The 14,945-nt window shown below is 40.9% G+C and overlaps 1 protein-coding gene across 1 annotated transcript in view; it reads right to left on the bottom strand.

Moving 5' to 3' along the window:
• The window catches only part of LOC115157158 (ankyrin repeat domain-containing protein 13C), a 35,119-nt gene extending 20,261 nt beyond the window's left edge, over window positions 1-14,858 (bottom strand). The window contains exons 1-4 of the mRNA XM_029705161.1: window positions 14,017-14,858; window positions 13,752-13,793; window positions 12,723-12,827; window positions 741-826 (exon numbers count right to left, since the gene is read on the bottom strand). Coding sequence (XP_029561021.1) covers window positions 741-826; window positions 12,723-12,827; window positions 13,752-13,793; window positions 14,017-14,428 — 645 coding nt within the window. The 5' untranslated portion in view covers window positions 14,429-14,858. The remainder of the gene's footprint in view (window positions 1-740; window positions 827-12,722; window positions 12,828-13,751; window positions 13,794-14,016) is intronic.
• Window positions 14,859-14,945: the final 87 nt, after the last annotated feature.

Raw genomic sequence — 14,945 nt, 5'->3', positions numbered from 1 at the left:
CTGTTGGAAAAGGAAATAGAGCTGCTGCACGGGAGCTTGGTCTTAATGAGTCGATGATAAGACGTTGGAAACAGCAGCGTGAGGAATTGACTCAGTGCAAAAAGACAACTAAAGCTTACTGCTAATTTTACATTTTTTGTTACAAGCCGTGTATCGTTAAAGCCTATTTATTTTTGTTACAAGCCGTGTTTCGTTAAAGCCTGTGTAAAGTTCATTTGTTTCAATGTACCGGTAGGCACCTGCGGCTTATAGACATGTGCGGCTTATTTATGTGCAAAATAATTATTTTTAAAAAATTCAGTGGGTGCGGCTTATATTCAGGTGCGCTCAATAGTCCGAAAATTACGGTAATACTAAACTTTATTTGTAAGAATCTTTGGGGTGTCAATAATTTTGACCCCTACCTTTTTGAGAAAAAAAGTATTACTTGTTAAACAAAATCTCTTTCTCTATTAGTATAAAATAATAACATTTCCCAATTGTTTGGAGCATACAATATAGCTAGGTATTTGTATTATTTATTTTATACAGTCGTTATTGCTCATCTTTATCAAGGGGGTCAATAATTTCGGACCCGACTGTATGTCAAATACTTTTGGAGATATTCAATTTATTCCACTGTACTGGCAAAAATAAATTAAGCGCAGCTCAAGTACTTTGACAAAGGATCTGTGCACGCCATACATTATGTATAACCGGATGCTGTAGTAGGATAGCCCAGTTGGTTGTCAAAGCCTCACCTCCTTCAGCGCTCTCAGCAGCTTGGGCCTCTTGTCCGCCACACTCTCTCTGGACTGCTGCTTCAGCTTCCGCAGTATGGCTGTGACTGACGATGGGAGAAGGAGATCACAACAAAGCCATAGCAAGGCACTGCTATACAACAGCATACAAGACATAGCCAATATATTCCATAGCCTAGATATTCTATATGTGCAAGTTTCTACCCTGAGACCACACACACAGCAGAAGGGATTACAAGGGCAGATGATCTTGCAAAAAGCATCTTTCAAAAGCGTTACACAACACTAAACCTAAAAGTGAAAGAAGATGAGCTTTGTAAACCCACGCTTCAATGACAATGAGAGTTGTGAGCCAGAGAAGAAAAAGGAGATACCCAGCCAGTCAATGACAGAGTGATAAATCATTCAACCATGTGATATACTGTAACAGTAATCCAATGGGGTTTTGCCTGATACTACTCTGACTTTAAGACCAAAGTTATCATATTTACACTTTGTAGTCAATTTTGACAATAGAATATATGTTTGACTCATATCGATGCCACATAGGCTGTTTTCTAAATGAAAAGTTATTTTTTAGGGGCAGTTGCTCAAACACTGATGCAGCCAGCAATCCGGACTGTGGCTCTGTGGTGCAGCAGAGTACAAAGGGGAGGCTGCCTATGACATGAGTCACCTTATACACGGCACAGTTAAATGTATGCTAAACCTCAGTGATACAACACCCCTAATGAGTTTCTGGATGGATTTCAAAAAGTGTGTGCTACCTTGCAAAGAATTATAATTGGGGTGATATCTCTATCTTCTATCCAGTAACCTTGATCAGTGTGTTGGAAAACTGAGCAGGTCGAGCATAACACGTCAACTCTGTTGCCCATAGATAGACTAGCTATAAATGTAAAAAATAAAAAATGTGACGCTTGCATTCAATTGCCCCTCCCTGTTGCACACAACAAGCTTCCATTCCTCCTCTCACAAGGTGACAGATTGCTGATTTAAGATGAAATCGTCAACCCTGTTACTTTATATGGCACTTAATAGACACTTACTATAGTCAAGTTTTATGTAACCTCTTGAGATGGGAAAATACGTTTTCATTAAGTTGAACATGTGCTCTTTATGACAGAATGTTAGAATTATGTGAGAACATTTTTTCCCACCAAGTTAAACCAAAAGGCACTCCTTTTGTGGAATGACGCATCACTCTCTTTCTGCATCTGTCTCTTACACTGAACAAATCACAACAACTTCAATGATTTTACTGAGTTACAGTCCATATAAGGAAATCAATACATTCAAATACAATAATTAGGCCCTAATCTATGGATTTCACATGACCGGGCAGCAGCGCAGCCATTGGTGGGTCTGGGAGGGCTTAGGCTCACCCACTAGCGAGCCAGGCCCAGCCACTGGGGAGCCAGGCCCAGCCACTGGGGAGCCAGGCCCAGCCACTGGGGAGCCCAGCCACTGGGGAGCCAGGCCCAGCCACTGGGGAGCCAGGCCCAGCCACTGGGGAGCCAGGCCCAGCCAATAAAAAATATAAAAATCCCCACAAAAGGGCTTTATTACAGAGAGAAATACTCCTCAGTTTCATCAGCTGTCCAGGTGGCTGGTCTCAGATAATCCCGCAAGTGAACAAGCTTGATGTGGAGGTCCTGGGCTGGCGTGGTTACACGTGGTCTGCGGTTGGAAATACTGCCATAGTCTCTAAAAACGACATGGTAGAGAAATGTACATTCAAATTATCTGGCAACAGCTCTGGTGGACATTCCTGCAGTCAGCATGCCAATTGCACGATCCCTCAAAAGTTGAGACATCTGTGGCATTGCGTTGTGTGACAAAACTGCACATTTTAGAGTGGCCTTTTATTGTCCCCAGCACTTGTGTAAAGATCACACAGTTTAATCAGCTTCTTGATATGTCACACCTGTCAGGTGGATGGATTAACTTGAAAAAGGAGAAATTCTAACTGACAGGGATGTAAAGAAATTTGTGCACAAAATTTGAGAGAAATACGCTTTTTGTGCATATGGGAAAATGCCTGGGATCTGAAACATGAAACACTTTACATGCTGCGTTTATCTTTTTGTACAGTATAATAATAAGCCCTGGGATTCTTTATTTATTTTTTTGCTATTTCTTATTGTTGTTGCATTGTCGAGAAGGAGCCTGCAAGTAAGCATTTCATTGGACGATGTATCCTATGCGTATCCCGTACATACAGTGCCTTTGGAAAGTATTCAGACCCCTTGACTTTTTCCACATTGTTACGTTACAGCCTTATTCTAAAATGGATTAACAATATAAAAGATCCCCCATAATGACAAAGCGAAAACAAGTTTTTAGAAATGTTTGTAAATGTGTTAAAAATAAAACAGAAATACCTTCTTTACATAAGTATTCAGACCCTTTGCTATGAGACTCGAAATTGGGCTCAGGTGCATCCTGTTTCCATTGATCATCCTTGAGATGTTTTTACAACTTGGAGTCCACCTGTGGTAAATTCAACTGATTGGACATGATTTGGAAAGGCACACACCTGTCTATATAAAAGGTCCCACAGTGGACAGTGCATGTCAGAGCAAAAACCAAGCCATGAGGTCGAAGGAATTGTCCATAGAGCTCTGAGACAGGATTGTGTCGAGGCAGAGATCTGGGGAAGGGTACCAAAAAAGGTCTGCAGCATTGAAGGTCTCCAAGAACACAGTGGCCTCCGTCATTCTAAAATGGAAGAAGCTTGGAACCACCAAGACCCGGCAAAACTGAACAATCAGGGGATAAGGGCCTTGGTCAACCAAGGCCTTTATGGTAGAGTGGCCAGACGGAAGTCACTCCTCAGTAAAAGGCATATGACAGCCCACTTGGAGTTTGCCAAAAGTCACCTAAAGACTCTCAGACCATGAGAAACAAGATTCTCTGGTCTGATGAAACCAAGATTGAACTCTGGCCTGAAAGCCAAGTGTCACAACTGGAGGAATCCTGGCACCATTCCTACGGTGAAGCATGGTGGTGGCAGCATCATGCTGTGGGGATGTTTTTCAGCGGCAGGGACTGGGAGACTAGTCAGGATCGAGGCAAAGATGAACGGAGCAAAGTGGAGAGAGACCATTCATGAAAACCTGCTCCAGAGCGCTCAAGACCTCAGACTGGGGATACGGTTCACTTTCCAACAATACAACGACCCTTAGCACACAGCCAATACAACGCAGGAGTGGCTTCGGGACAAGTCTCCGAATGTACTTGAGTGGCCCAGCCAGAACCCGGACTTGAAACTGATCTAACATCTCTGGAGAAACTTGAAAATATCTTTGCAGCAACAATCCCCATCCAACCTGACAGAGCTTGAGAGGATCTGCAGAGAAGAATGGGAGAAACTCCCCAAATAAAGGTGTGCCAAGCTTGTAGCGTCATACCCAAGAAGACTCAAGGTTGTAATCGCTGCCAAACGTGCTTCAACAAACTGAGTAAAGGGTCTGAATACTTATGTGAATGTGATATTTCCGTTTTTTTCCCCTATATATAAATTAGCTAAAATGTCTAAAAACCTGTTTTTGCTTTGTCATTATGGGGTATTGTGTGTAGATTGATGAGGGGAAAAAAATATTTAATCAGTTTTAGAATAAGGCTGTAACCTAACAAAATGTAGAAAAAGTCAAGGAGTCTGAATACTTTCCGAAGGCACTGTACAACTAATACATCTTTAAACTTTTCATTGTACCACTAGTAGTACTGCCACAGTCACTGGCCAGAGTTTGGCTGCCTTTGCATGTCCTTGGTGTACTGTGTGGATGGAGCCAAGCTGCTGTCTGTTCCCTGCCCACTGCGATCTGACCTTCCCACGCCTGACCTCTGTCCCCAGTCTGCCAAAGCATCCCTATTGCAGGACTGGAGATGCATACTAATACATGTTGGGGTGACAGGGTCATAGCTCTAACCCGGTCAACATATAACAGGGAATTTAATTGAAGGGAAATAAAGATTTGTAAAATATTTTGATATATAAAAATATATGTTTTGCCTAACCTTTACAATTACTTGCATGGATTTTTTTATAAACTAGCCTATTTATAATATTATTTTATATTATGCAGTTAGATTGTTTTTGCTAACAAACATTAAACAGAAAAAAACTGAGCGAGCTAGTGAAGCCCATTCAATCCTCTACGATACTCTCACCATTTATAAAAAACAGACACCTCACTTAACTGGCATTCCTAACAAATCCACATAATCAACACAAATAAAATGTAACCTATATTAAGACCTCTAGTTTAACAGTGCTGTGTTAAATGCATTAGAAGCATGGGCATTAAAGTGAACCGACAGAGAGCCAGGGAGCCAGCCAGCTGTAGAGCTGCTCAGTGCCCCCTCAGTCACACTAAGCCCTGGGCCAGGCTGGGTTCCAGGACGTCTGGATGCAGACAGAGCGTGCAGAGAAAATCCCCGGCATGGCTTTGGCTGGCTAGCTGGGCCAGCCTACAACCCAACCCCTCGATAGCACCAGAGAGCAATCGGTCAGTCTACAGCCTAACGGGACCCGGTTTCCCAATAGGGAGGGAATTTAGGCTTATATGTGTTTTAATGACGCATCATAAAAATAACAGTCGAAGATGTCAAAACCATTTCCCTAAACACCATGCAGTGTACCCGTTACAAAGTGAAACGTAACTGTGTCATTACCAGTGGTGGAAAAAGTACCCAATTGAGTAAAAGTAAAGATACCTTAATTGAAAATAACTCACGTAAAAGTGAAAGTCTACTGGGAAAATACTACTTGATTAAGTCAAAGTATTTGATTTTAAATATACTTAAAACTCCTTCGAAATCAATTCCACGGGACGGTTGAGTTAACGTAGGCTAATGCAAGCATGAGGTTGTAAGTAACATGACAATTTCCCAGGACATAGACATATCTGATATTGTCAGAAAGCTTAAATTCTTGTTAATCTAACTGCACTGTCCAATTTACAGTAGCTATTACAGTGAAATAATACCATGCTATTGTTTGAGGAGAGTGCACAATTTTGAACATGAAAAGTTATTAATAAACAAATTATGCACATTTGGGCAGTGTAGACTTTTTTTTTTTAATTACATTCATTGGATCAGTCTAAAACTATGCACACACACTGGTGCCATCTAGTGATCAGAATCTAAATTGCACCTGGGCTGGAATAATACATTATGGCCTTTCTCTTGCATTTCAAAGATGGTACAAAAAAATACAAAAGAACAGTTGGTTTTTTCTTTGTATTATCTTTTACCAGATCTATTGTGATATATTCTCCTACACCCCTTTCACATTTCCATAAACTTCAAAGTGTTTCCTTTCAAATGGTACCAAGAATATGCATATCCTTGCTTCAGGGCCTGAGCTACAGGCAGTTAGATTTGGGTATGACATTATAGGCAAAATTTTTAAAAAGGGGGCTAATCCTTAAGAGGATTTATGTATCACATGTATAAATCATTTCAAATTGCTTATTTTAAGCAAATCAAACGGCACAATTTTATTGTTTATTTATTAATTCACTGATAGCCAGGGGCACATTACAACACTCAGACATCAATTACAAATGAAGCATGTGTTGATGCCAGATCAGAGGCAGTAAGGATGACCAGGGATGTTCTCTTCATAAGTGCATGAATTGGAAAATGTTCCTGTGCTGCTAAACATAAAAAATGTAACAATACTTTTGGGTGTCTTGGAAAATATATTTAGTAAAGTACTTTATTTTTCGTCAGGAATGTAGGGAAGTAAAAGTAGTCAAAAATATAAATAGTAAAGTACAGATACCCCCCCCAAAACAACTTAAGTAAAGTACTACTTAAGTACTTTACACCACTGGTCATTACAAGAGATGTCCCGTGCTGAAAATTACTCCAGAATATATAGGATAAAGAGCATGCTGTAGCTCTATAGTATATTCAAAGTTTAAAAATAAATATAAATATACAGAAACAGTACCAGTCAAAAGTTTGGACACACCTACTCATTCAAGGGATTTATTTTTACTATATTCTACATTGTAGAATAATAGTGAAGACATCAAAACTATGAAATAACACATGGAATCATGCAGTAACAAAAAAAGTGTGAAACATATCAAAATATATTGTTTATTTGAGATTCTTCAAAGTAGCCACCCTTTGCCTTGACTGTCAGCATTGCACACTCTTAGCATTCTCTCAACCAGCTTCATGAGGTAATCACCTGAAATGCATTTCAATTAACAGGTGTGCCTTGTTAAAAGTTCATTGTGGAATTTCTTTACTTCTTAATGCATTTGAGCCAATCAGTTGTGTTGTGACAAGGTAGGGGTGGTATACTGAAGATAGCCCTAGTTGGTAAAAGACCAAGTTCATAGTATACTTCTGGCCCCTCTTGAGACACTGTGTTAACTAGCCTCCAGATGAGTTTCAATGCCATACAACTCGCCTTCCGTGGCGTCCAACTGCTCTTAAACGCAGGTAAAACCAAATGCGTGCCATTCAATCGATCACTGCCCGCACCTGCTCGCCCGTCCAGCATCACTACTCTGGACGGCTCTGACTTAGAATACGTGGACAACTACAAATACCTGGGTATCTGGTTAGACTGTAAACTCTCCTTCCAGACTCACATTAAGCATCCTTCCAATCCAAAATTAAATCTAGAATCAGGCTTCCTATATCGCAACAAAGCATCCTTCACTCATGATGCTAAACACACCCTCGTAAAACTGACAATCCTACCGATCCTCGACTTCAGTGATGTCATCTATAAAATAGCCTCCAACACTCACTCAACAAACTGGATGCAGTCTATGACAGTGCCATCCGTTTTGTCACCAAGCCCCATACACTACCCACCATTGCGACCAGTACGCTCTCGTTGGTTGGCCCTCGCTTCCTACTCGTCGCCAAACCCACTGGCTACAGGTTATCTACAAGTCTCTGCTAGGTAAAGCCCCGCCTTATCTCAGCTCACTGGTCACCATAGCAGCACCCACTCGTAGCATGCGCTCCAGCAGGTATATCTCACTGGTCACCCCCAAAGCCAATTCCTCCTTTGGTCGTCTTTCCTTCCAGTTCTCTGCTGCCAATGACTGGAACGAACTGCAAAAATCTCTGAAGCTGGAGACTCATATCTCCCTCACGAGCTTTAAGCACCAGCTGTCAGAGCAGCTTACAGATCACTGCACCTGTACATAGCCCATCTGTAAACAGCCCATCTATCTACCTACCTCATCCCCATACTGTATTTATTTATTTATTTATCTTGCTCCTTTGCACCCCAGTATCTCTACTTGCACATTCATCTTCTGCACATCTACCATTCCAGTGTTTAATTGCTATATTGTAATTATTTTGCCACCATGGCCTATTTATTGCCTTAACTTACCTCATTTGCACTCACTGTATATAGACTTTTTTGTTTTCTTTTGTTCTACTGTATTATTGACTGTATGTTTGTTTATTCCATGGGTAACTCTGTGTTGTTGTTTGTGTCAAATTGCTACGCTTTATCTTGGCCAGGTCACAGTTGCAAATGAGAACTTGTTCTCAACTAGCCTACCTGGTTAAATAAAGGTGAAATAAAATAAATAAAAATATTATGGCAAGAACAGCACAAATAAGCAAAGTAGCGACAGCCCATCATTACTTTAAGACATCAAGGTCAGTCAATAAGGAACATTAAAATAACTTTTAAAGATTATTCAAGTGCAGTTGCAAAAAAAACATCAAGCGCTATGATGAAACTGACTCATGTGGACCACCACATGGAAGGAAGACCTAGAGTTACCTCTGCTGCAGAGGTAAGTTCATTAGAGTTACCAGCCTCAGAAATTGCTGCCCAAATAAATGCTTCACAGAGTTCAAGTAACAGACACATCTCAACATCAGCTGTTCAGAGGAGACTGCCTGAATCAGGCCTTCATGGTCAAACTGCTGCAAAGAAATCACTACTACAGGACACCAATAAGAAGAGACTTGCTTGGGCTAAGAAACATGAAATTAGACCGGTGGAAATCTGTCCTTTGGTCTGATGAGTCCAAATTTGAGATTTTTGGTTCCAACCGCCGTGTCTTTGTGAGACGCAGAGTAGGTGAACGGATGATCTCCGCATGTGTGGTTCCCACCGTGAAGCATGGAGGTGTGATTGGGTGGTGGTGCTTTTCTGGTGACACTTAACCAGCATTTCTACCACAGCATTCTGCAGTGATACACCATCCCATCTGGTTTGTGCTTAGTGGGACTATCAATTGTTTTCCAACAGGACAACGACCCAAAGCACACCTCCAGGTGTAAGAACTGTGTAAGAACTATTTGACCAAGAAGGAGAGTGGTGGAGTGCTGCATCAAATGACCTGGTCTCCACAATCACCCGATCTCAACCCAACTGAGATGGTTCGGGATGAGTTGGACCGCAGAGTGAAGAAAAAGCAGCCAACAAGTGCTCAGCATATGTGGGAACCGTCAAGACTTTTGGAAAAGCATTCCAGGTGAAGCTGGATGACAGAATGCCAAGAGTGTGCAAAGCTGTCATGAAGGCAAAGGGTGGCTACTTTGAAGAATCTCAAATAAGAAATATATATACACTTTTTTGGTTACTACATGATTCCATGTGTGTTATTTCATAGTTTTGATGTCTTCACTATTATTCTAGAATGTAAAAAAATAAGAAAACCCCTTGAATGAGTAGGTGTGTCTAAACTTTTGACTGGTACATTTTTTACACAAAGTTTTCCCATCAAAAGAAAAAAGGTTCTGGAGCCTATTATGTATTTAAGTGTTTGTATAATTAGGTTTGCCATGTGTTATGTATTTTAAGTGTTTTTTGTAGTGCTATTTTGTATGCAATGTTGGATTATGTACATTCTGCATTTCTTCAGTTTGTGTCAACTGTGAGAAAGAATTAAAGTCATTCGTTGCCACGTTCGCTATATCAACGTGACCTAAAAATAGGACATAATGACAATGGTTTTCGGAATTGCTCAACAAATCATTAATTGTAGCCTAAGGCAGGTAGGAATTGAGATTAAAGAATGCCAACAGATATTCTAGAATTAAAAAAACATTAAGTAGCCTAGGCCTAGGTTACAAGTTAAGCGACATTTCCATTGACCTAATATGTTAACCTTTAAGTTATTGGTTAGACTAAAGTTTAATGCGTGAGCATTCAGGTAATAGTAGCATATAGGCCTAATAGATACAAATATTGAAGTGGCTCAGATGTAGTCTAATGGCTTAATACTAGGTAGGTCTATCGACTGCACATTTATGAAAGTGATGTCAATATATAGCCTAATTTCTGTCAAATTTGTAAATAATTATCCTTACCTCAATTTTTATAACATTGTAAACTTCTTAGGCTATTTACATGAGGGAACCTGAGTGTAAATATCAAGACTCCATTCATATACAGGATAAACTCAAATCTATATAAAGAACTCAGGGATAGAACACCACTGTTCAATATCTATACGCAGCAAAAATATAAATGCAACATGTAAAGTGTTGGTCCCATGTTTCATGAGCACAAGCTTATTTCTCTCAAATTTTGTGCACAAATTTGTTAACATCCCTGTTACTGAGCATTTCTCCTATGCCAAAATAATCCATCCACCTGACAGGTGTGGCATATCAAGAAGCTGATCAAACCGCATGATCATTACACAGGTGCACCTTGTGCTGGGGACAATAAAAGGCCACTCTAAAATGTGCAGTTTTGTCACACAACGCAATGCCACAGATGGCTCAAGTTGAGGGAGTGTGCAATTGGCATGCTGACTGCAGGAATGTCCACCAGAGCTGTTGCCAGTGAATTGAATGTTAATTTCTCTACCAACATCGTTTTAGAGAATTTGGCAGTACGTCCAACCAACCTAACAAACGGAGACCACGTGTAACCACGCCAGCCCAGGACTTCACATCTGACTTCACATCAGCCACCCAGACAGCTGATGAAACTGTGGGTTTGCGCAACAGAAACATTTATGCACAAACTGTTAGAAACCGTCTCAGGGAAGCTCACCTGCGTGCTCGTCGTTCTCATTAGGGTCTTGACCTGACTGCAGCTCGGCATCGTAACCAACGTCAGTGGGCAAATGCTCACCTTTGATGGCCACTGGCACGCTGGAGATGTGTGATCTTCACATATGATTTCCAGTTTTAACTGTACCGGGCAAATGGTAGACAGAGTGTATGGAGGGCAAGCGGTGGGCGAGCGGTTTGCTGATGTCAACATTGTGAACAGACTGCCCCATGGTGGAGGTGGGGTTATGGTATGGGCAGCATAAGCTACAGACAACGAACACAATTTCATTTTATTGATGGCAATTTGAACGCACAGAGATACCGTAACAACCTCCTGAGGCCCATTCATCCGCCAAACATCACTCCATGTTTCAGCATGATAATGCACAGCCCAATGTCGCAAGGATCTGTACACAATTCCTGGAAGCTGAAAATGTCCCAGTTCTTCCATGGCCTGCATACTCACCAGACATGTCACCCATTGAACATGTTTGGTATACTCTGGATCAACGTGTACGACAGCATGTTCCAGTTCCCACCGATATCCAGGATTTCGCACAGCCATTGAAGAGAAGTAGGACAATATTCCACAATCAACAGCCTGATCAACGCCCTACTGTTTTTTAAAGGAATCTGTGACCAACAGATGCATATCTGTATTCCCAGTCATGTGAAATCCATAGATAAGGGCCTAATGAATTTATTTCAAATCACTGATTTCCTAATATGACATTTAAGTCAGTAAAATATAAAAATTTGTTGCATGTTGCGTTTTTTGTTTGGAGGATATATTGCCAATATATCCTCCAAACACCGGCTTTGAGGCATTATCCCTTTTAAACAATGGGTTAGCAACATATTCAAATAATGTTTGACATATTTTCATTAAAAGCGTTATTTTAATTAAATGCATTTCATCCTTCAACAAGATATAGTCCTGACACAAATCTAGGGTTGCTAGAGATGCGACCAAGTCGTTCAGTCTTTGTGTTCTGTATCTATGTATGTGACCCAGTCGTTCGTTCTAAATGTTCCATTGCCATACTGGCTGGCAACGTTCTTATCCCTTACTTGCTAGCTAGCCAACTACTGCGAACTTACAGTCATGTCAAAAAGTCCAGCCAGAAGTAGCTGCATTTGCATGAACTGTTTTCTAGTGATATTTATTTGGATACCTCTATAACAATAAGCTGAGGAGGTGCGATTTCGCCTGGCATAGAAAATGTGCTCACTCGTAAGGACAATATTGTTTAGAGGAGCTAGCCAACAACACAGCTACAGTTAGACAATCACTTTAAACTGAAGCTGCAAAGATTAGCAGCGTTTTGTTTTCACTTTTTTCAGCTGACATTTACATTTACTTATATATATATATATATATATATATATATAGTAACACACAGCAGTCTGCCTGCCTGCCTGCCTGCCTGCCTGCCTGTCTGTCTGTCTGTCTGTCTGTCTGTCTGTCTGTCTGTCTGTCTGTCTGTCTGTCTGGTCCTGACTCACGACACACTCATTACTATGGGACACCAGGAGATTGAATTTGATTATTGAAACAATGTTGCAAATGTCAGAGAGACAGAGAGCAAGGTTTATACAAATCTCCACTGATGAAAACTAAATGTTAGTCTAAAAGAAACATTAAATAATGCCTAGATGCTTTTTATAGTGGAGATCAAGTTCATAAATTGCTCAGCTGGGCTGATGAAACAATGGATTACGATGTCAGATGGAACAGAGTAAATTGGCATTTTAACGTCATAGAGTTAGCCGGTGGCAACTTGTGGAAGAAAACCATCTGGAATGCGGTTTTAACCATTCAGGTTTAGACCCTCCCGTTGTATAATACCGTATAAAACCATAGCTTGTCTCTCCCTGACAAGAGGAATCATAGCTTGCCGGTCCCGGTATACAAAAGGTTGAGGAACACTGCTTTGGATAGAAAATACCCCAGATCCTTACTCATCTGTCGGTCTCCATAGCTGATGGCCTCTGCCAGGGGGCTCCAGCCCTGGGAATTCTTCACCTTCACAGGGGCATTATGGGCCAGGAGCAGGAGGGCACACTCTGCAGCACAAAAAAACACAAACATTACAACTGATCAAACATCATCAAGCTACTATTAAATTAATTGTTTTTGTTTTCAAATCTAAGCCAATCACCCGTCTCCATGGTCTTTGTACTTGGACGTTGAATACTCATTTCTGTAGTTAATGATGATAACAGTATATTGCGTCAAGTAACAAGACGTCTACAGATCCGAAGGGCATTCGATATGGGACCAGCTGCTACTATGAGACTACTAGACTATGTAACACACAGCAGTCTGCAGAGGTCAGACAGGATGATCTCAGTACAGCAGGACAGACCAGGAATTTATCCCAGAAGAAAGCCACATGGAGGATTTACTAGAGGAGAGCTGGAGAACATGTTGATTATGTTATGTGAATGGCAAAAAACATGGCTGGTAGGATGACTTGGAGACATGCCAGATGTGGGGCATAATGCCCTGCAACATGGCACATTTTCTGTGTCATTTCCTGGCCTTAGGCTTATGGTGCTTTCGAGCTAACTGGGAACTCAGAAAAAAATTGGTAGAATCATAACGTCAGTGACCTTCAGGTCGGAGCTCTAGAAAGATGCCAGAGTTTCCGACTTGAAATTCCAAGTTGGATGACCATTCAAATCAATTTTTCCCAGTCGGAGCTTGTTTTTTTTCCTAGCTCCTAGTTGTTTTGAACACATTTAAGTCATCGATTTCAGAGTTCCCAGTTGTTTTGAACGCGGCATTAGGCCAGAGATGAGAGTATGAGCCAAATAATCCTGTCAAACTCAGGTGTCATGTAGATGTTTAGAGAAAAGTAGTGCAGAAGTACTAGTCAGTCTGCTCCAAATGGGAAACAGTTGTTTGCATGTCCTGTTCAAATAAGTCTATGTATCGGTTATTCTCCATATCAGATATTCTTGATTACCATAAGTCAAAGCCCTTACCTTTGTGACCCATCATCACAGCTACGTGAAGAGGCGTGTTTCCTAAAAAGGGAGAGAATGACCAGTTATGAGATTATTGATGTCACAGCTAGTGCAGGTGCACATGGACAATGTTTATGTTTAACTCACACGTTAGTAAGCAAGTATTGACAATGTTGGTCCCAAAAAAATTGTCAACTAAAATGTAACGGATGCAAAACTAGAAGTGATAACCTATGCGGTTTCCTATTCCATGTACTAAGTTCGGGTTACCATGCACACTCACCATGCACATCTTTCTGGGCGATGTTCTGGGTCCGAATGAGTGAGGACAAGCGACGCACATCTCCTCTGAATACACATTCGTGAACAGGGAATTCCAAATTCAAGTCCTCATTACCATTGGTCAGAATGATGGGATTCTTGTTATAGTCGTCGATGATAGTACCAACTGATTGATTGGCATTGGTGTTGTTTGCATTGATATTCGATAGCTGCTGCTGCTGCAGTGCCATAGGTTTCACCGTCTTGTTCTGGTTCTTGTTTGATTTGTACGTGATGGTGGTACCGTTGGTGGTTGGAGAGGTTATTGTTCCATTTGTAGATTCATCAAATGTTTCCATTAACGTTATAGCCCCATCCTTACTAGGCTTGTTGTTATGGTCTTTCCGCAATGTGCGAATCTTTTCCCCGGTCATGATTTAACGTTACTAGCCAGCAAGGAGACTAGCTACTTCAGATGAATATTGTATTATGTTGACTATGGCTGTCAATGACAGCTGCAATAGCTACCTTAATAGCTAGCTATTTGCCTAACCTAGCTAGCTAGATTGCAGTTTTTTCAACCATATAATGGATGTGGGTGTTACAACAGAAACAACACACACGTAAAAACAAAACAACTGGAAAATATACTCTCAAGATTGTTAACACACGATTAAGAATGAAAATACCAAATTATTCGGCTACATCCTTGATAAAAGTCGTTTCAAAATGTCCCAATTGCATCTTGCAGTGCGGTAGTTTGCTTGCTAACGTTTGCTAGCAAGATTAGAAACCTTCCAATTGAAAAGCGTTCTTAATACCTCAGTGGTGAAAGGCCATCTGCCGTCTTCCGCGTAGTATCTCGCGATAATAAAAAGCATCAAAACCACATTCCTTAGGTATCGCGATAATTAGTTGAACAGCATCTTTTATTTTTTAGAAACACCAAAT

Source organism: Salmo trutta, chromosome 21, assembly GCF_901001165.1.
Source record: "Salmo trutta chromosome 21, fSalTru1.1, whole genome shotgun sequence".
NCBI lineage: Eukaryota > Metazoa > Chordata > Actinopteri > Salmoniformes > Salmonidae > Salmo > Salmo trutta.
This window is presented reverse-complemented; position numbering and strand designations above follow the sequence as displayed.